General features: G+C 34.3%; 2 protein-coding genes across 3 annotated transcripts; both read right to left on the bottom strand.

The window, feature by feature from the left end:
• Positions 1-35: 35 nt before the first annotated feature.
• On the bottom strand, positions 36-4591 carry LOC117915979 (putative low molecular weight protein-tyrosine-phosphatase slr0328). The gene is made up of 5 exons (XM_034831759.1): positions 4188-4591; positions 3780-3915; positions 3570-3637; positions 3406-3492; positions 36-368 (listed from the first exon to the last, which is right to left on the bottom strand). The coding sequence occupies exons 1-5, from the start codon at positions 4554-4556 to the stop codon at positions 288-290; spliced, it is 741 nt and encodes a 246-aa protein (XP_034687650.1). The 5' UTR covers positions 4557-4591; the 3' UTR covers positions 36-287.
• Positions 4592-5295: 704 nt separating this feature from the next.
• Positions 5296-13003, bottom strand: LOC117916383 (serine/threonine-protein kinase D6PKL1-like). Of its 2 annotated transcripts, none has more exons than XM_034832349.1 (3): positions 12591-13003; positions 7866-9861; positions 5296-6717 (listed from the first exon to the last, which is right to left on the bottom strand). In XM_034832349.1, the coding sequence occupies exons 2-3, from the start codon at positions 9635-9637 to the stop codon at positions 5847-5849; spliced, it is 2643 nt and encodes an 880-aa protein (XP_034688240.1). In that variant the 5' UTR covers positions 9638-9861; positions 12591-13003; the 3' UTR covers positions 5296-5846. The 2 variants fall into 2 exon arrangements, with proteins under 2 accessions (XP_034688240.1, XP_034688241.1); XM_034832350.1 differs by lacking the exon at positions 12591-13003 and adding an exon at positions 12360-12544.
• Positions 13004-20572: the final 7569 nt, after the last annotated feature.

Here is a 20572-nt window from a genome sequence, read left to right as displayed (position 1 = left end):
ATCTATAGCTGACTCAAATAGTGAGCAATTTTCCATAAGAGTGTTCCTGAACTCAAAACTTATTGATAAATTAAGCAATAAAACATTGCCCATCTTCAATACAGAGTACATCTTTCTGTTCAAGAGTTTGGCAACTCATAGCATATTTTTACAGCAAGAAAAGAAAGGAATACAATTATGTAGTTGGATAATGTTGTTCAGCATGAATTTTCTTCCTTTTCTGTTCCTTTTTCCCTACCTTAAGGATCAACCCAGGCCACATGAAAAAATTAAATTTGCAGCCACAGCTAAGAATCCAAAAGATGACTGTTCTCTGCCAAAATGCTGTCCAATAATGATTCACAAGCATCTTCAAGTAAATCCAGAACCTGCCATTTGCATAAACTGAATATCAACTAAAAGTCCTCCATTATTCTAGAAAACCAAATCACACAATTGGGAGAATCTGATCATAAAAATTAGTAAATCTTGAGCTGGGAGAATAAACATCATGGTATCAGCACTCAGTTTTGTTCTAGAACAATCAAGAAATTATTTTGTGTTCCACAAAAAAGGCTGTGGAGTCTAGAATCACTTTATGTGAACTTACATAAAGACAGGAGGTTAAAGGATATAAATGGAATGCAACTGGGGTTACCTAAAGGGATAGTAAAAAGATGAAAGGATGAGGGAAATAGAATCAAATGATTATGTCTTACGGGAAATGGACACCCCCCCGCCTCTTTTTTTTCCTGAGCCCAATTACTTAAAATACTTGTCTCAAAGGGAGTTCAACAACAATGTCAAAACAGTAGTTCTAGTCAGACTATTTTGCAAGTCATTTCTGCAGAAGAAGATACATCTCACACAATTTGTGGCTGTATTTAAAAGGAGTCTCTTTTCAAGTGTAAAAAAATATGATTTGATGCCAAGCATTGATGAATGCAGCAGCAGACGGATCACCAACTGCTAACTGTGCACACATGGCAGCCTCTTGGTGCTACCCCTTTTTCAAGGAAATTAGTATCTTATACCTACCCAAAGCTTAACCAAGAAAAGGATTCTGCAAGTTAAGACCTTGGCTCTTTGATATTTAGAGCATTTTGGCTCCTAATTGGATGGATTAGGTAATACCATAGACACAGAGATTTCAGCTCTTGGGAAGGCATAAAAGTCCACAGGATGGGGCTCAAAGACTAATGTTATATTTATTTCCAGGAAAAGTACAAAGGAAAAAAATGTTAAGGAAAATGATTTTCTCATGTTTGGTTTATCATGGAAAATATGAAAGAAAATCACATACAATTAAAATTACTTAAAAACTTATACATTATTAAATTAGTTAATCTTTATATAGAAGAGGACAAATAAGTGAAATGAGGTTGAAGTAGCATGTAAAAATATTTTATTCACTTTAAATCTATTTTTTATTTTCCTTTAAACTTTTTCTTTCCTTCCATTTTTTCCTCTTTATTTTCTTTTTCTCAAATTTCCAAGAACCAAATATAGGGTAAATCAAACAGGTGTTTCCTAATGATGGGTAGCTGGGTACCATGGCTGTTTGGTTTCCTGGTCTTATGGGAACACAACTGGCAAGACATGTGATCTGGTGTCTTCAATGGGGGTGTGCATTTTTTGAGGAAAAGTATGCATTTTTACAGTACATATTTTCCTTTCTGGATTTTTTAGGGCAGATGGGAAGTACATTTTCTGTATTCATCTCATCTTGAGGTACTTTTGCATTAGGTGTCATTGTCATCAGGAAAAATCCAAATCAAATAGAAAGGGTCAACTGTTTAGATTTTTGACCTATCAAATGTTAGGCAGCATGCAAAGATGAATGTACAATGGCAAAACCTTGTCATCTCCCCAAACCAACCCCTTCATTGGTTTGAGTCTAATTGTGAGATGGGATTCCAAAATGTCTCCCAAAATCCCTTGTTTTAGCAACAAACATTGTTCCCAAATTAAAATAAAAATGGCTCCTATGGCAAAATTGTTGTTTGCTGGTAACCACGTTAGAGGTTGGGAGAAGATGATGGAGATCATTGAAGATGGGGTAGATGGTGGTTAAATCTGCTTGTTTTTAGATAAGCAAACAAAAATAATATTAACAATGTCAATCACAAAAGGGCACGCTATTTTTTTTTTATAAGTAAACACACAGAGAAAAAATATATTAGAAAAAACGGCACCTTAAGGCTGACCCAAAAGCATACAAGGGGTATAGAAGAGGTGCCAAAAAGCAAGAACAAAAAGAAGAGGGGATGCATACAAGGGCACAATATAGTACACGGGATGCATACAAGGTGCACCAAACAATGATAAAAGGAGAAAAGAATAAAAAACTTCCCTCCTACTATCTAGAACCCAACCAATAGAGAACAAATTCAACTCACATCCATGGACCTTCCAGTCCACAACAAAAAAGTGCACAAGAACAACATTTTGAGAGCCTGATCCAACTGCTCTAAATCTGAGAAAGCAGAGTATGAATGATCATGGATGGTGTCATTAGGACAGTGTAGATCCAGGACAATGGTCTCACACCATTGTTCTCTCTCTCAACCCACCACCCCCCTGCGCTCCGAGGGGAATTCCCACTTTGGCTTCTTTTAAACACTATGTCTAGTTTTTCCAAATTGAAATGAAAACTAATAGTTAGATCCAAGGTGCTTTGCATTGTTGGATTAGTTGAAGATGGGCCGGTGGGCATCATGCTTGAGGGTTAATTAAGAAAGCCCTTTTTAGCCTAGTTAAAAAGTGAATGAAGAAAGGTTCACAAGAGTTAACTTGCTTATCTTAGGAGGTGGTCTATTAAAGCCTGTATAAGATAGGAGAGACAATAAGAGAAGGGAACTGTTCAATCAAACTCCAGCTTTGAGACTTGGTAAAGACCAACCTAGTGCTGAGTTTCTTTGTGACCTTTTACTAAATGAAAGATCTTGCAGTGTTATCTACATCTACAAAATTGCTAAATCGAAACTTTTATGGTCTTAGGCTGAAATTTGAAAATGGTAACAATCTCATCATGGTCAAGCAGTTAAGTTTCTACAAACTATTTAGATCCCAATTTTGCAGAAATCATGGTGATAATTCCAGGAATTTTATGTCTGGTTCTGATTAACAAAAACTTCCAGTTTCTTCAATGCAAACTGCATATCAGTTGACATTTCATACATGAAGAATGGCTAAGTGTCATTTAATGTTGAAGCCTTAGGACTTCATGACATGGCAATAACTGTCATCATGAAACTATGCTTGTTGTTTCCATGAGATGTGTCACAGACAGAAACTTTTGTTATGATTACTGTATACCATAATAATTATGATATGAAATTTTATTTCATCCCAAACATGCGCAAAAATGTGTTGTCTCCCACCTTACTTCCTATATTGCAAATCATATGGCGGATTATACATTACCTTCTCAAAACCTTGCGGTCCCCCGTAGTAAGGATCTGGGACTTCAGTTTCATCATGTTTCTTACAATAGGAACACATTAACTTGACCTGCAAGGTGAATATTCCTATGAGCCCAAAAATCAAAAGTTACAACTTACAGCTACACTAAAGAAAACCCTCCTAACCTTTTTATGTGCATCAGCAGGGAGGGTTTCTCTAAATCTCCACCTATCAAAAGCCTCCATTATATCATCTACAAGCAACATCAACACCAAAAGAAATAATTAATAATAAAAAAAAAACAATTACAAGAATGAAAAGACACCAGAGCACCATCCAGTTTGATTCAAACCCAAGCAGTCACCAACTTGAATACCCTCTTAATCTTTTCCCACCTCTATTTTGCTTGTCCATTGCAAGGATGAGATCAAAATCTCTAAAATCAGATGGCTGGATTGGCCTTGAGATGGAAGTTATCTCAATCCCACGCCTTTTTGAAGCAGCCCTCATTCTTGGGTCCGCTAGATTACCCTTCAACAACAATAAAAACATCACAAATCAGAGTCTCACCCAACTCAACAACAGTTTCCAGGGCACAGATATAATCCTAATGCTCTGTTTAATTACCTAGAAAGTATGAGGAAAAGAACAAATATTAGACATTGATCATGTAATATGGGACCCCAGCAAACACACGACTCCCCCTCAATGGAAACCAATACAACCATCGGTCTCTCATTCCATATGAGTTTACCACAATTCAGGAACAAGAACAACATAAAACATAAAAATTACCAATATACCTCGTGATAATTAATGGTGCCAGCAGAATCAATTTTGAACTTGGAATCCAGCCCTCTCTTCTTGACAGCATCAGTGAAGACACCCTCAGCAGCTGGGCTTCTGCAGATGTTGCCAAGGCACACAAAGAGGACAGAGAAGGGCTTGGTCTGTGTGTCAGTGGATGGCCCAGAAGCCATTGATGCAGATGCAAACACCACAGGGGAAGATGGAATGGTGGGTCTGTGGAGACACAGAGTTGGGTTAGGGTTTTGGAGAGATGGGCGTGGAAGAAGGGGAGAGAATGATGGGTAGTTTAGAGAGAGAAAACGAGGGTGGTGGCAAAATGGTAAATTAGTATGGGCTGCCACTGTGCTGTACAAGGCCCTCATGCTATTGCTCCCTGTCCTCCTGCCTTCTGAAAATCCGGTGTTCCTTTGGATATGAAATGTGGGTTTTGTTTTTATTTTTTATTTTTTATTTTATTCTTATCCTTTTTTTCTTCTTTTTTTTCTGTCTCGGGTTTTTAAAACCCGGTTCACATTTTTCAAATTATTAACATTAAATTGAAAAACTAAAACCGTCAAGAAATCGTCCAAAAATCATTAGGAAAAAATTTTAAAAACATAATTAAAGAAAAAAAACATTTATTTCTCTACTTTAAAAAAATGCTAAATAAAAATATATTCTAACAACAATTTAAAGTGTGTTTAATAGTGATTTTACGGACCGTTTTTACTCTTTTTAACACTTGAATGATAAAAATTTTCAAGTGTTAAAAAGGTTAAAAGCGCTTTCTAAAATCACTATCAAACGGACTCTTAGTTATTTAAAAATTCTTTAATTAAAAAAGCTTTATGATCCGGGTGGAGCCAGGAAGCACCCATGAAGGCAAATAACCCCTCTAAAATTTTGATAAAAATGTTATGGGGTTAGTGAGATAAAATATTAGAGGTTAATGAGATTTGATCTCAGACCTCAAATTCTAAGAAACCTAAATGCTTATACAAATGCTTTGATGCTATTCCATCCAAGATTCCAAGAACTAAGTTACATATTACATATATCGCTCCTCTCAACCTATTATTTTGGCTCTGCTACTGTTTATAAGGCATTTGATAATGGCTTAAATGACTTCAAAATGTTCAAGACTTGAATACTTCAAACATAGAATTTTTTCCAACAAACAGATGATAAAAGACTTTGTACAAGAGATCCTATAAATCACAATTCTAGATCAATTCTTCTTTTCCTTCATAGACTTCAAAGCTTCACCTCTGAAATTAGAGAATGAACTGAATTAAAAATTCCTTCCTTTCTTGCTTGTGTATGGTACCATGATATCCATCAATTCTTATCATATTTTCATTTCTACTCTGATCTACCAAACGCAAATGTCCTGGAGCTTTGATAAAAGGCAGGGTGCAGAAGAGATGAATAGAGTCCTGAGATTATGCCGAGTAATTCCCCATATTATTTCCCTTACAGATATGAGTCCTCATCTCCAAAGTATCCAAGTATCAGTATAAGATATGATATATCATAATACTCCAGAACATGTCACCAATTTTGCCAATTACATTTACACTATAAGCTCTCTATATTATCAGTTACAACAAGGATGGAAAATCTCTTTTAGGACTTCAGAAACAGAAACTCAAACCATCTGGAGAAGGTTTCAGCTAGAAGAGCTCAAACTCCACACACTCTGTTGTATCCTTCATGTCCTTGCAATCAGACTTGGCACTCTCCTTTTTCTGCACACTCATACTCGTTACAGTGCTGCCAGTTCCAGCATCACACAATTTAGGCATTTCTGGGGGTATCGCACAGCGTATCAGAGCCCAGTTTAAGCCCTCAAAGAACGAGTGCTGCTTGATCTCGGTCGCCCCTTTCACTGATCCTAACCGATTCTCTGGCTCCTTTACTAACAGCCCTCTGATCAAATCTCTTGCATGGAAACTAACCATTGGGCTTTCTGGGAACTTGAGGCTATGTGAGACCACACTGGCTAATGTATCCTCATTTCCTGAACCCTTGAAGGGTGTCTTTCCATATAATAGCTCATATAGAAATATCCCAAAGGTCCACCAATCGACTGCACTCCCATGACCCTCCCCCTTGATTATCTCTGGGGCCAAGTACTCATGAGTTCCCACGAAAGAGTTGGATCGGGCACTGGTAGGCTCGGCTACAAGCTGTGGGAGAGGAGTGACCTGAGTGGCAAGGTCGGATTTTAGCTTCCTTGATTTTGCTGTAGTAGATAGAAGCCTGGGAGTGAAGCATGGGACTTGCCAGGATGGTTGAAGGCAGAAAGGGTGTATGCAGCTGGAATCAGTGCAGGGACTTGAGGCCTTCTTTGTGGGCTCTACAACTGGGGAAGCTGATTTGAGCAGCATCGGATTAACGGCACATCTGAGAGACAAGTCAAAATCTGACAGCATGATGTGACCGTCTTCCCGAACCAGGATGTTTTCAGGTTTTAGGTCTCGGTACACAACTCCAAGCATGTGCAGGTATTCCAATGCAAGGAGGACTTCAGCAGCGTAAAACCTGCAGTGATGATGGCATCAGATCAGAGAAGATTGGAGATGATCAATCATGTACCAAATCCTCTTAATACTGAATTGAAATGAATATAGAAAAGTTCATGTATTCAACAATTATAGCATTTAACATCCAAAGTCCAGCACCCATTTTGACCAAGGGACCTTAGAAGGTAACAAGCACCCAATTTCTATTTATTAGTAAGCTAAGGCTGAGAGAAACCCAAACCCTACATCTGAAACATGCAGGAAGTTCTCAGCATCCTCAACTTCTTCATAGTGCCTAACCTTTTGTGTCCCAAGTTCTCATATAGAGCACATGCTAATGCATTGACTCCTACTTCAAGCCATTTGTGCTTTAATGTTACCACATTACTTTTATTTGAGTGTTTCAAAGTTAAAAACCTTGGACACTTCTTCCTAATGATTTCGCTCAAGCTTCCAGAATATTCACCACATTACTTTTATTTGAGTGTTTCAAAGTTAAAAGCCTTGAACACTTCTTCCTAATGATTTCGTTCAAGCTTCCACAATATTCTGCTGATTAATTCCAATAGAATGTTAGAAGATTAAAATTTAAACTTAGCTTCCAGAGCACTTAAAACAGTGCTCTTCATATATCTGCCAAGGTTTGGAGAAAAAAAAAATGGCCAGAATTCTTAGGTAAAGGGACAACGGCTATGAGACTCAAAATTAAATGTGGGAGGTTCTGTTCCAACTTGAACTGTGGACCAAGTAAGGTTTTCCCACTAGTTTCCTGTATAAATGAATAAGTACTTGTATACAGAATGAAAATACTCCATCTGCCTGGTACCAAACAAGGGCATATGTGGTGCACAAATACAATGTCACAGGCAATCCTGTAAGATCCATGCATCTGCCAAAATTTCTAGCTTTAAACCTTATAGCAACTTTAGATTAGTTCGAGCAGATACTCGACCAACCAAAAAGATATTCAAGCAAGACATGAAGCTTGGAATAGGCAGCTTAGGATATGTTACAAAAGGAAAAGAAAATTGTTAAGACATGTTAATGTTAAAAGTTCCAGTAGGCAGCAATGTATTTCCAATATGCACACAGGTAAAGTATGTTCTGTATAAATTTAAATATAACTGTGCAAACTGTCAGAAATGGGCCTCGATTCTAAATTCTTACCGGGCAGCTTGTTCAGAGAAACTCCTGCTAGGTTGCTTCTGCCGGAGCACATGCAGATCTCCACCTGGACAATATTCCATAACCAAGCATGAAAGCTTATCTGTTGTGAAATGGGCATATAATGTGGGGAGAAATGGATGATCCAGCATTTGCAATATTTCTCTTTCAGTTTGGGCTCTAGGCATTTTCTTCCTGGTTGCCAGAAACTCATTGTCCATCACTTTCAAAGCAAATAGGCAGTTTGTGCCGGTTAGCTCAACAAGATAAACAGTCCCAATGTCCCCACAACCAAGCCTCTTGAGCAACTTGAAGTTTCTCAAACCGAAAGTTTCATGCTGCTTCTGAACATGGTGAATGGCCTCCCATCTCAAGTCTTTGGACATGTGAGGCCTGTTCCCACTACGACTAGACCCACTTACATTGCTTTCCTCACTAATACTTGTGCTACTGCTATATTGCCCAATGCTACTTTTTGAGCTTTGGGAGAACTCTCCCTTTTCACTAGATCTTGATCTCTCATCACCTTTTGTAACACCTCTAGTTCTGTTACTGCAATTTGAACTGAAACCTGGTTTACTTGCATCAGAGTCCACAACACTTGAACTAACTTCAATGCTAACATTTCTACCACTGGATGCTGGCGAAGCTTTCTCATTTTCTTTAGTTTCATTCTTCAGAGTGTAGTTGTATGTCTGGAAAACCAATTTACTAGTACTAGGATCCAAATCATTATTGACAGTCCCATTTCGTGGATTGGAACCAGCAGGGGTAGAAGCCGAAGCTGAATCTAGCTTTACTTTCTTCTTAACAAAGTTCTTGCTCCTGAAGACTGGCTTGATTAGGTGTGGGCTATAGCTACCAGACTTGCTTACCTTACTTCCAGAACTTGCACTAGGTAGAGAAGATGCAGAATGCAACTTACCTTTCTGCCCCTTGTCTAGTGTTGATGTTTTGCTTGCAACTTCATTCAAGGTAGGAACAATCTTCTCTAGCTTTGGTAGTCGCTCACCAGCATCAACACTGAGCAAAGAATGTACTGGTTTCCGTTTTCCATTCTGCTCCAACTCTGCCTTTGACTTTTCCCTCCCAATCTCTGCTGGCAAAGGAACAATCTCATCCTGTGCAGGTGTAATCGGCAGCATTGATTTTGCTGTTGTCGCATCAGCAACAGGATTACAAGAAGGGGCACACTGTTGTGACAACTCTGCCTTGGGAACTTGCAGGGACTCTGGCACCTTCTCATAAAAACTTGATGTGCCTTTTTCTGGGACAAGCGAAATTTCTACCAAATTCCCCTTTCCTTCATTAAAGGGAAGACCGGATTCACTGGCATCAACTACCACTGCCCTATACAATCTTTTGATAGTTCCTGCTTCAGAGGAACCCGACAAACCTGCTGGCTTTGACAATCGTTTCATAGCAGCCATCTCTGACGCCTGAGAGATGCATAATCCCCTTAGTGCCTGCTTCAAACTGACAGACTCTGAAATCCCTATTCCTGATGATTGAGGAGAACTGACTCTAATTGGTCTTTTCATTGCACTCTTCCGGAAAGCATCTTTGCTAACTTGGTGTGATGTACCCGAAACCCTACCTGAACATCTGATGTCAATTGCCTCAAAAAGTTGATTAATATCATCTTCTATGGAATAATTTTGCCCTGGCTTCAGCAAACGATGCCTTCCAGCTCTGTCATTCATTTTTAATTCTGAATCTAGCTCTTCTGCTGATTCAACAATTTCACTAGTACCAGCAGATAATGTACCCATCATTGCTAGACTTACTCAAATACTGCAGCAGATGGGGATATGATTCTGCAAGTTAATATTAACCCATTTCTGAAAAATCATTGCGGAGATAGAGGAACGCAGAAACTAAAACCACACATCCATTGCAGTTCTCTAATTTCATACTTAATCCACGATTTGAAGGGCCTTTCAAAATCTTTCTACTGACCCCAAAATGCAGCATCCAAATCCTGCAATTATGGTGGAGCCTATCCAACAAAAGGGAAAAAAAAACATGCAATCATTATAGAGTTTCAGAAAGATACGAGCTAAAAAAATTCTCTGTGTATTTAGTACAGGTGGCTACATTTCCATAAAATACTAAAGATGAGTTTGACATTCTTAAACTGTTTTGCAAGTAGTGAAAGGTTAGAAATTCAAATTGAATTTGAGGTTGAAGGATTTCTGAATTAATGTTACCAATCTAATTGAAGACAGGATTGAATTTACAATTGAACAGCCTGAAGCAAGGTATAACTCAGCTTAATGTTTATGTAGCACTCATGAAGAGGAGCTGTGTTCCTGTCAAACATGAACTCCTACATCAGGTCTGAACAGGATTTGGCTGCTCCTCATATGCTTCTAAAATTCTATGAGTTCTTCTTCTTCTTCTTCTTCTTCCTTTTTTTTTTTTTTTTTTTCATATTTTAATATTTTTGTTTTTTGAAATTGGTAAACATAGACATGGCTAACAAAGGTCAAGAATGCAGACAATAGGGCAGTATATAGGAAAACAAAATATGGCTGTAAAGAAAAATATAATAAATGCAGAGTGAGGAGTACACCATTACAAATTAGTTATATGTTGTTAGTCTAGAAACTTAAACAAATCAACTACCATTAGACACACACTACAGAAGACATGGTACACATGATTGTACATGAAAAGAATGGTAAAATGTTACTCTAAGTCTGTAACTGTGCAACATTGATTGTAATTAAAAAAGGAAAATAAAATTGAAAATAGAAATTTGAGTCGGTATTTAATGTTTAATAATGTTGAACAGCCATTGTGAGAATATGAACATATGGCATTTCGTGAAGCTTGACACAAAAGATAGAAAATAAGGCAATAGCTTGTTTGATAAATTTGTGTCCTTGACAAGTGTAATCATCTTGGTAACAGCATGGGAGAGGGTGTATTTTTAGAAAATAAAAAATAAAAACTGAGTGGGAGCCAAGGAGAGAGAAAATGAGATAGTAGTGGCATAGTAGTAGCATGGATTTTAGATGAGGTATTAGTTGGCTTAGATGATTATATGGATTTTCCTAATTTTTTCTTCGATATACCTAACAGATTTTGAGGGATAATGGGAGAGAGAAGTAGTATCAATAATTGGATTCCAAAGAGGGGAACATCGAAATGAGGTATTGACTTAACATATAGCATAGATATAGATTTTAGATTTTTGTCTTGCCATGTCAATGGCCTACTTTTCTTAGGTTTTGTCTTGTCATGTCAATATATCTGTGTCACATGTCTTGTATCCATGTCCATGTTATACAGCTTAATGTTGTTTAAAAAAATTTAAACTACAGCATCACAAATGTCAAGAAGAAGGCCAATGTGCACAACCACTTCCTATCTAGAATTTCAACTTGGGTGGAATTCAAAGTCATCCAATGTGATTTCCATTTAAGGAATATGCAACCCCTCCCATATCAATAATCAAGGTCTAAAACACCTTTTGACACAAAAGACAACTACCATGTCCACCTGTTTCAGACACCCTAAGCTACGTGACCCTGCATAACAAGTTAAGCAGCCATGTTGAACACAAAGCATGTCCAATGCACCCATTACCATCGATTGCAATAAAAGTGGAACAAATTCCTAGTTTCTTATCTTTGAATATGTTGAGCATCCATGTCCTAAATGCCATGCTACAAAGACACTACATTTTTCCCAAGAGTAAAATCGGGCATTTCAACAATTCAGTTGTCTATGCATTTCCATGCCCTAAGAATAGGCCATCACATGAATCTAATAGCTATCACTCCCGACAAGTCCATTTAACATACCATACACTAGTTTCGCCACTTTTAAAAACCCCAAATTTCCTATATTATATGAAAACTAATCTAAAGCCATTTTCTTCCATCACAATTTCATCTTCCCCACTCCTTTCATATAGACTCACAGTCTCAACAAAAGGACAAATGAATACATTCAATACAGTAAATTCACAAACACAAATAGATATACAATCATGTCCCCATCCATCAGATTTTTTGGGGGTGCCATAAGCCATGTGATATACCACGTGTCCATGACCACACATCACAAATTTGATTCCATATCCTTGTCTATATATAAGGACACCAGAATCTGTTAGCTCCAAATCCAAATAGACTACCCAAATTTCCAGCAAAAGCTTCTGTCCCTAAAGTTTTTTTTTTTTTCCTTTTTTTTTTTCTGTAAATGTGTAACTTTGAAGCTTGGACAAAATTTTACAATTTATCTTCAACCATCCTAGTCAAAAAAAATTTCCTTAAATCTGGAAGTTGTTTAATTTTTCTTTTCTGGGAAAATTTTTCCTTGAGAAGGGCCCCAAGAAACCATACCCTCAAATCATTAATTCAAATTTGCTAAATCACGATTGATCCATTAATTTGAAAATGGAACATATTATACATCCAAAACAGTTACCACATCAAATAAATAATAATAATAATACTAAACAAACAAACAAAAATCAGAAATAACCTGAGCTTCATAACTTCGTCTCGAATGATTCGTCCATAGAAGCCAAAACCCAAAACAACACTCAACCCAATTCAACAACAAAACCAAATAAAGCTCCAACAGCAATCAAACCAAGCAAGTTTCAACATAAAACTCACTCTCTCCGCCACCCACAGCCACATAACACAGACAAGAAAAAAAAAAAAAAAAAGAAACCCAGAAAGGAAAATGAATCAAAAAGAGAAAACTCACCGGACCCAAGATGAGGGTGATTGAAAAAAGGCTGAATCTGGGGGCAACAGCAATAGGGTTTTGAATTTAGGGTAGGGCACGAGAGAGAAGTGGGGGAGAGAGAGAGGGGGGAGAAAGAGAGGGAGGTTGGGAGGAGTGAATGAGGAAAGAGAAAAGTTGAAATCCAAATCACGAGAAGTGCCACTGTTCGTTTCTCCAAAATGGCGGAAAAGAGAGAGAAAGAGAGAGAGAGAGAGTGAGAGAGAAAGGAGAAGGGTACACCCAGATTATACATGCACTGAAAATACTTGGATGTCTGAGCGTCTCTCTGGATTTTTGGTTCTTCAGATATGTGGTTCCCTCTTCTTTAGGGGCCAAAACATTTGGTCACTTCCTGCATTTTTGGACTCATTTTCTTGTCAATACTCTTTTTCATTTTCTTTTTCCTTTTCCTTTTCCTTTTCCCTACCCTTCTCTCAATTTGTGATTACTTCTAATTCTAGTATAGGCAGGCATATATACTTCAAATTTGGATTGAGTTTCAGTTCTTGAATTAGATAGAAAAACACTACAACAATTTTAGTTGGGTATATGTATTCTAAACTTGCATCTTCCTTGCTGAATTTGTTTGAATGAAAATCCACTTCAATAGTTTCCATTGTTCATTTGGATTTTTTACTTCAAAAAAAAAAAATTATGTCTCTCCAAACAATATTTACATGGATTCTGTTGTATTTCAAGTAGGGTGTTAACATTAACATGAGGTTGACAACCCAATTGGCACTAATCAATTGGAATTAGACACATCCCATCACCAACATTTTTGTATAAAAAATTATTTTAATTTCAATAATCATTTTTCCAAAAAAAAATTAAAATGGAGAAAACCCATTTATTTATTAAGCAGATAGGGTAGGAATGAGATTTTAAAGACTCTAAAGAGTGAGGGTGTGACTTCTTTTCAACCTATAAATGTCTAGCTGCCCCCTTTGCAGCACATCTTTTTTGACCCGTCTTTCTCTTCAATTCATCTTCACTTTTCCAAAATTTTTGCCAATCATCTCCATCTCTACCCTCCCAAGGGGCCAAGCCATATCCCACCTGATCTCATCTCTATACTTCTTTCTCCAAGTTCAAAAATCATAAATTTATTTACCTTTCAATTATTTTAATTGTTAAAATGATTGTATTTTCTAATACTTTTTAACATATTTTTTTTTCAAATTGTTGCAGAAAATATTTAAAAAAAGAAAAAAAAAACATGAAAAGGGAATATAGAACGAAAGAATAAAAATAATAATAATAATTTTTTATTGGATGATATGTAGACAAATTTGAGGGAAAAAATATCAAAATGCTTTTCCAAAATTTACCCACTTTGTAAAAAAATAAAATTGAGAGCAAAATCTTATAGTATTTTTCCTTTTTTTTCCTTAAAAGCAAAATAATTTAGTTTATGTATGACATTAAATAGTTGGAATTAATTAAAATAATTAATTTATGTGATATGTTAAATAGTTGAAATTATTTGAGAGTTTTATTTTGTAAATAGAAATTATACTTTACAAATATTTCAGAAATTATACCAAAATATGGTGCATTTTTAATAATTTGTTAGTATTTAATCATGGTGATTACTTCTCCAACCAGGTATGGTTGATACACAAAATAAAAAATAATAATAATAAATAAATAATATTTATTTCTCATCTCCATTCTTCCAATCAAAATTTATATAATTTTCCTCTAAATTACAAAGCTATCAGTAAATTTATGCTACTTGCAAAAAGTTAAAAATGTTTGTTTATTTTCATTCAAAATTCTCATAATTTAAGGGTTCATTGGGTAATTGTTTTCAATAACAATTTTTTGTTCTCTAAAACAAAAAAAAAAAAAAAAAAAAAAAAAAAACATGATGACCAGAGAACTATTTTTTATTTTTTTATTTTGTGTTTTTTATTCTTAAGAATAAAAAATATGATGTTTTTAAAAAACTATCTTTTATTTATTTTTTAAGGTTGTTTTAGAAAATAATTATACAAGTATGTAAAATAATTAAAAACAAAGCACTAAATATAAAAATTATTTTTAAAACATATTTAAAAATATTAAAAATATGTTATAAATATTTTAGGTTTTCAAATAGACAACAAACAAAGCCCAAGTAATTTTCATCCTCTTCTAAAATTTAATTTCATTTTATATTTCCTCTTGTTACCTTAACCATAATACCATGTTTAGTTTTCGAAAAATTAAAAAAAAAAAAAAAAAAAAAAGAAAAGCTCAGCAAAAACAACTTAATTGTATTATGATAATCAAAATTCAAGATATCCAGAATTTCCAAAATAAAACACAAAATTTTAAAGCTTGTTAGATGGATTCAAATAATGTAACGGTGATGTAATTTAAATTTGTTGAATTTAAAAGAAACTACTTAACCAAAAAAGGATATTATAATAGGAATTATTAGACATGAGAGGATCTCTAGTAGGTTATTTTAAATGGATTCCTAAAAATTACCTTAAAGTGATTTTTGAGTAGTTCTAAGGTTTAGAGAATGTATGACATCTTCTTTAAGACAATTGCAATATATATATATATATATATATATATTGAAATCAATTATCATTAATCATTTATCATATGAGAATGTTGCTCCTTTAAAAATTAAGAATATAACAAATTATTGTAAAATAAAAAATAAAAAAAATCAACACATAAAATGAAAATTTAGAGAATGTCATGTTTATGACTAAGATCTGATTATATAAATGATATTAAAGACTCAACAAAATAAAATGGTTGTTCGACCAAAAAAAAATTAAAATTAAATTAAAACAAAATAAGACGATCAAAACTTTAGTTATAATAATAAAACTATTTAATCAAATAAAGGCTCCCCCAAGCTGGAGTAGAATCATTGTGTACAAAATTCTTCAAAAATGGTATATATATTAAGAGAAAAAGATACTAATATTAGGTGTGATAATGTGGTTTGGGAATCATCATATCACCATTTAAATTAACCTTTAATAAAAAGAAAGATTTTACATCAATGTGGATGTTGGCATGGCATGAAGAATTGACACTAAGATTCAAAACCAAATTTCACATTTCCCCCCTCCTCCCTCCTCCCTAGTCCCTCACTCCCCACAACTTGATCAAAGTTGAAACATGTGGAGGAAAAAGGGAAAGGGGAGAGGGGAGAAAATAGGACTTTGTGTCTCTTCTTTTTCCACAAATTACAAGCAAGAGAGCTTCATGTCATGATGCCTTAGAAATTAAAAAAAGAAGATTAGGTTACGTTAATGGCTTATTTCTTGAATGTTTGTAATCATTAACACACTACAAAGCCCACAATCCCATCCCATGAGCGGGTGCTTTTTGGGTTAAAGCTAATAATTATTTCTCCTTTTCTTTTCTTTTTCTTTCTTTATTTTATTTTTTATTTTTACCTTTTACTTCAAGTCTCGTTGTTTTCCATCTTCCAAATGCATGTAATCCTTGTTGGAGCCAATTAAGTAAGATGAATTATGGGCTTCTCATGCATGCATGCCTAACATCTTGAGAATGAAGCATATAAATTATAAATTAAAAACCAGCAATGCTTGCTATATTTGCTATATTTGATTTATGGAAAATGTTTGTTATGAAGTGTCTCAAATTCCTAATTAGTAGAGATTTTATATATATATATATAAAGAATATTATATAAAACATTTCCCATGTTTTTATATCATTATAATATTATATTTCCTTATAAAATTATTAGAAATATTTTTATAAATATTATCATACATGGTAGTTAGGCTGCAACTTGGTCGGATTGATGGCCAATATGAATCAAACCTAAATTAAAAAACAATTAATTTAAATTCAACTCAATTCAACCTTTAACAAGAGGTGATCAACTTAAATCCAACCCAACCTCATTTTTCTAAATTCGGGTTAATAAAGTTAAACTTGGGTTGCTTAAGTTAAATTCAGGTTGATCGGGTTAGATTTAGATTAGTCAAGTCGATTGTGTTACATTATTCAAAATTCATCCATAATGGTTATATATATACTAAAATTTAATTATTAAATAAGACAAAATTTTAAATAATTAAATAAAATAAACTTATGTATCTTTCTAAAAAAATGAAAAAAACATTTGATATAATTATAATTTGATATTTTATCTCTAAAATCTAAAAAGAAAATGAATATTATTATACAAAATAATAAATATTATAAAAACATTATATCAAGTTCAAGTTAGGCTCGACTTGTTTAAACATTGGCCTGACCCTAACCCAAGTATTAAAAATATTTGTCCAAACCTGTTCAAACATTGGGTTGGATCAGACTAACCCACCTAAGTTGTAACCCTACTCAGTGGTGAATAAAAATGTAAAAAAGAATTGAAGACACTCAATTGTCATAGACTATTTGTTTGGTGTCTATGACAGTAGTGAAGGTGTTGATCAAGACTAGTATGTTGATTGGTTTGAGCGTAATGAAATGAGAATTACTCTAGGGAAAGGGTGTGTAAGTGGTGTTGGAAGCTTCTTCAGAGTTCAGACAGGCCAACCTGATAATAAAGAGAAGCTTGTTCACTCCTACACAAACTGGTTGGGAGTTGGAGTTGTTCCCCTAATGAGTTCATGGTAGGACCAAACCAGTCAGGATAAAGCATTTGGAATGTGTGGCGTGTAAGTTGAGTCCCTTGATTTTTGCCCATTGGGAGTCGTTGCACGGGCCATGCCACTACGTTGGAACTCTAGGTTTGTGACAAGTAGTATCAGAGTAAGGTAGAAGGTCAAGCATAATAGTGTTCCCTTATGATGATCTTTGGCCAGTGAGTTACTTTTCACGATGGCAATACAAGCAGCCTAAGAAGCTTAACGCTGCGATTGTATAAAGGTGGACACTATGGAATGTATTGTGGTTGCACTTGTGAGGACTTGTGAGGGAATATGGGTGCCTCCAGATCATGAGGTGTCGCTGACAGTTCTAGTCGCGTGCAAGGGTGTTGCCTACTAAGGGTGAAAGTTGGTGTTGGGGTGCACACTTCCATACTGTTATTAGGTTAACACGACTAGTGGATGTCACATCCTGGGTGAGTGGACATCTCATTTGACTCATTGGGTATTAGTATCAGACCTTTGGTGATTAATGGCTCATGGGGAGTAGCAACATTCAAGGACATCATTTGGCCAAGACATGAATCCTTGCACAAGTTCATGCAAGAGATTGGGTGGGGGAGAATGTCATGGACTATTTGTTTGGTGTTCGTGACCATAGCAAATATGTTGATCAAAACTAGCATATAGACTAGTTTGAGCATAATGAAATAGGAATTGCTCCAAGGAAATGGCATGCAAGGGATGTTAGAAGCTTCTTCAGAGTTCAGGTAGGCTGACTCGATTAAGTTTGGAGAGCTTGTTATTAGTCAAGGACTTGACAATGAAAAGAAACTTGGTCACTCCTACACAACTTGGTCGGGACTTGGAGTCATTCCCTTGATAAGCCCATAGTAGGACAAAACTAGTCAGCATAGCTTATTTGAAATGCATGGTGTGCAAACTGAGCCCCTTGATTTTTTCCCACAGGGGTTGCCACATAGGCCATGCCACTGCGTTGGAACTCTATGGTTGTGACACAATGCTCTTTTTATAATATTTGTATGGTCTTTATAATATAATGGAATGGTTCTCTCTCATTCTTAGATATAAGTATGATTGAATAAACTATGTTAAAACTTCATGTTCGTCCATATATCAATTATTTTATATTTATGTTTTTAAACTAATATGTTTATATCGAAGGCTTAATTGACACAATGATGCTATAAAAAAATGTTAAAAGAAAACTATTTTCTTATATTTGGTTTTACTAAGAAAACTATGAAAAAATATATATAATTAAAATTAATAAGAAACTTATATATTTTAAAATTATTTAATTTTTTCTATAAATAGTTATAAAAAATAAAATAATATACAAAATAATTTATTGATTTTAAGATTATATTTGGTTCTCAAAATTTTGAGGTATAGAAGTGGAGAAAAAAAAGGTATAATAAAATGAAAAGGTTAAAAGAAATAAAAATAAATAAATTTAAAGTTAATAAATTATTTTTATATACCACTTCAAACTCATTTAAATTATTTTTACTTTTAACCAAAGTAATATAACTCAACAATACATAAGATAAGATTGTAACTAATTTTAATTATATTTAATTTTCTTTAATATTTTTATAATAAAAAATTAAAAAAAATTCTTAGTTTTTTTTCTTTAATAATTTTTAGGAATATAAATTTATGTTTTATTATTGTTTAATTTTATTTTCTTTTACTTTTCCACTCAATTTTTTCCCACAAACCAAACATGGGTGAAAGAACATTTACCTTTCTGACAACTACTTCACTAATGTTATGAAAAGTAAATGAGCTAAAAAGATGAGGTTTGACTAGTTCTTTTTTCTGATTCAATTAAGCCCATAGTTGGCTCAACCATCCCTCTTTCTCCATATTCAATGCCATCAATTATATTTCATCATAAGAGCCTCCACTCTAAAAGTTAATTTAAGCTCACTTTATTCCAACCCTAAAAGCAATTGCCTCCAACATCATGCATGCCTCCTTTTACTCTTAATCCTCCAACCCCTATTGTAAAATACAATACTTAACTACCATGTATATGCATTTTTAATCTCAATTTTCAATATTTTAAATTTAAATAAGAATTAATGAAATATTATAGTTTAAATATGAGATTTCAAATAAAAGTTAAGGGGTTTTTAATTTTGTGTTCAAACATAACATGTAAAAATAAAACTTAATTTTAAAAATAAACGATATTAAAACATGTCAAAACCTTTTAAATTTTAAAATAAAATAATAAGTATGTCAATAGTGACATATTCTTAATCGTGTAGATAACATTTACTTTAAATTTAATAGACCTTACAAAACATGTCTAGATGGTTAAGAAAATTTTATACATATTATAATAATTTTTTCTCTTATTCGATGTAGGATATCATAATTACTTTTTATGTAGGCATGACGTCCTCGTCGTATCTTACAAGATTGTGGGACTATATAAATAAACGTCTCTTATAAAATCCAACAAACTACTACACCAAGTTTAAAATTGACTTTAATACCATTAAAATGGTCTACTCCTTCCAATGTCAATATTTTAAATGCAGAATAGATAATATTTATATAAATAAAAGTAAATTGTTTCAATTGTATATAACTTTTAAGTTCATTACTAATGACATGAAATCTAATTATATCCGACAAACTCTCATAAAAACATTAATACATTATATAAATATAACCAAGTGTAAATATAAATATATGAAATTTAGACTCTTTTGCCCTCAATAATGCCGCAACTTTCTTCCGAATCCATTCATTTGCTTGAAAAATTCATGTATTTTTTTTTTCTATCCTCTATAAATCAATAAGTGATATTGTATCAAGTAGTTGATTAAATTTAGATGATTTCATTGTGAAAGCAACATTTAAGCCACCCAACGCTCTTATAGATAGACCAAAAGTGAATGCAGTAATCACCACGTTATAAATGAGAAAAGATATGGAGCCGGATTAGTGTCTTCACATGTGTGTTTAATGGTGGAGACCCAAAAAAAAAAAAAATCTAAGTAGGAGAGATTAAGGTAGAACAATGAAATCAAAATCATTATTTGAAATGGACTGAGGTTGCTTTTTGTTTTTGTTTTTTTCGTTTTAAATCCACAAAAATGGGAGGGAGGGAGGGAGAGAGAGAGAGAGAGAGAGAGGAAGGGAGGGAGGGAGAGAGGGAGAGAGAGAGAGGAGGGAGGACATTAATTCTAATTGAGAGGGCAGAGGGAGGAGCCAGTGGTGGCCCTCTTAATTGGTTTCACCTTACAAGACTAAACCATTTCAACCAACTTTCCCTCCTTTTAGTGCCATCATGCATTCAAGAGGATTCATAATATTTGTTTCATCTGTGCCCCATCA

Source organism: Vitis riparia, chromosome 6, assembly GCF_004353265.1.
Source record: "Vitis riparia cultivar Riparia Gloire de Montpellier isolate 1030 chromosome 6, EGFV_Vit.rip_1.0, whole genome shotgun sequence".
Lineage (NCBI taxonomy): Eukaryota > Viridiplantae > Streptophyta > Magnoliopsida > Vitales > Vitaceae > Vitis > Vitis riparia.
This window is presented reverse-complemented; position numbering and strand designations above follow the sequence as displayed.

Excerpts from the sequence above, each read along its gene's own strand:
- LOC117915979 (XM_034831759.1), bottom strand. The coding sequence starts at position 4,556 with ATGAGGGCCTTGTACAGCACAGTGGCAGCCCATACTAATTTACCATTT. Across the intron at positions 3,638-3,779 it reads AATGGACAAGCAAAATAGAG|ATGATATAATGGAGGCTTTT; the intron begins GTGGGAAAAGAT and ends TGTTGCTTGTAG. Across the intron at positions 3,493-3,569 it reads CTGCTGATGCACATAAAAAG|GTCAAGTTAATGTGTTCCTA; the intron begins GTTAGGAGGGTT and ends TTCACCTTGCAG.
- LOC117916383 (XM_034832349.1), bottom strand. The coding sequence starts at position 9,637 with ATGATGGGTACATTATCTGCTGGTACTAGTGAAATTGTTGAATCAGCA. Across the intron at positions 6,718-7,865 it reads TTCTCTGAACAAGCTGCCCG|GTTTTACGCTGCTGAAGTCC; the intron begins GTAAGAATTTAG and ends TCATCACTGCAG.